At 62.3% G+C, this 563-nt stretch overlaps 1 protein-coding gene across 1 annotated transcript in view; it reads left to right on the plus strand.

The window, feature by feature from the left end:
- LOC104501349 (hyaluronan and proteoglycan link protein 2-like) overlaps positions 1-563 on the plus strand; it is a gene marked incomplete at its 3' end in the record, with an annotated part of 3,779 nt that overhangs the window by 1,821 nt on the left and 1,395 nt on the right. Inside the window, exon 3 of the mRNA XM_010145147.1 lies at positions 2-268. Coding sequence (XP_010143449.1) covers positions 2-268 — 267 coding nt within the window. The remainder of the gene's footprint in view (position 1; positions 269-563) is intronic.

A 563-nucleotide genomic window follows, 5' to 3' on the forward strand; every position in this document is an offset into this window, starting at 1 on the left:
GTCCTGCGCACCCTGCCCCGTAACTACCGAGTGAAGTGGAGCAAGGTGGAGCCAGCTAACTACAGGGAGAACATCATCATCATCACCAATGGGCTGTATCACAAGAACTACGGGCCGCTGAGCCCGCGGGTGCGTCTGCGGCACAGCCACCACTACGACGCGTCGCTCACCATCACCGACGTGGCTCTGGAGGATGAGGGACGGTACCGCTGTCAGCTCGTCAATGGGCTGGAGGATGAGAGCATCTCGCTCACGCTGCACCTCGAAGGTGAGGCTGGCCTCCCCACTACTGGGGATGTGGAGGACAGCAGAGAGGGGACCCTGGACTGGAGCGTGTCCAGAGAAGGGCAACAGAGCTGGGGCAGGGTCTGGAGCACAATGCGCTGAGGAGCAGCTGAGGGACCTGGGGGGATGGAGGCTGGAGCAAAGGAGGCTCCAGGGAGGCTCTCTGGCTCTGACAACTCCCTGTGAGGAGGCTGGAGCAAGGAGGAGGTCGGTCTCTTCTCCCCAGATCAAGAGGAACCGGCCTCCAGTTGCCCCAGGGGAGGTTGAGGTTGTCCCTG

Source organism: Buceros rhinoceros, unplaced genomic scaffold, assembly GCF_000710305.1.
Source record: "Buceros rhinoceros silvestris isolate BGI_N320 unplaced genomic scaffold, ASM71030v1 scaffold30831, whole genome shotgun sequence".
In the NCBI taxonomy this organism is placed as follows: domain Eukaryota; kingdom Metazoa; phylum Chordata; class Aves; order Bucerotiformes; family Bucerotidae; genus Buceros; species Buceros rhinoceros.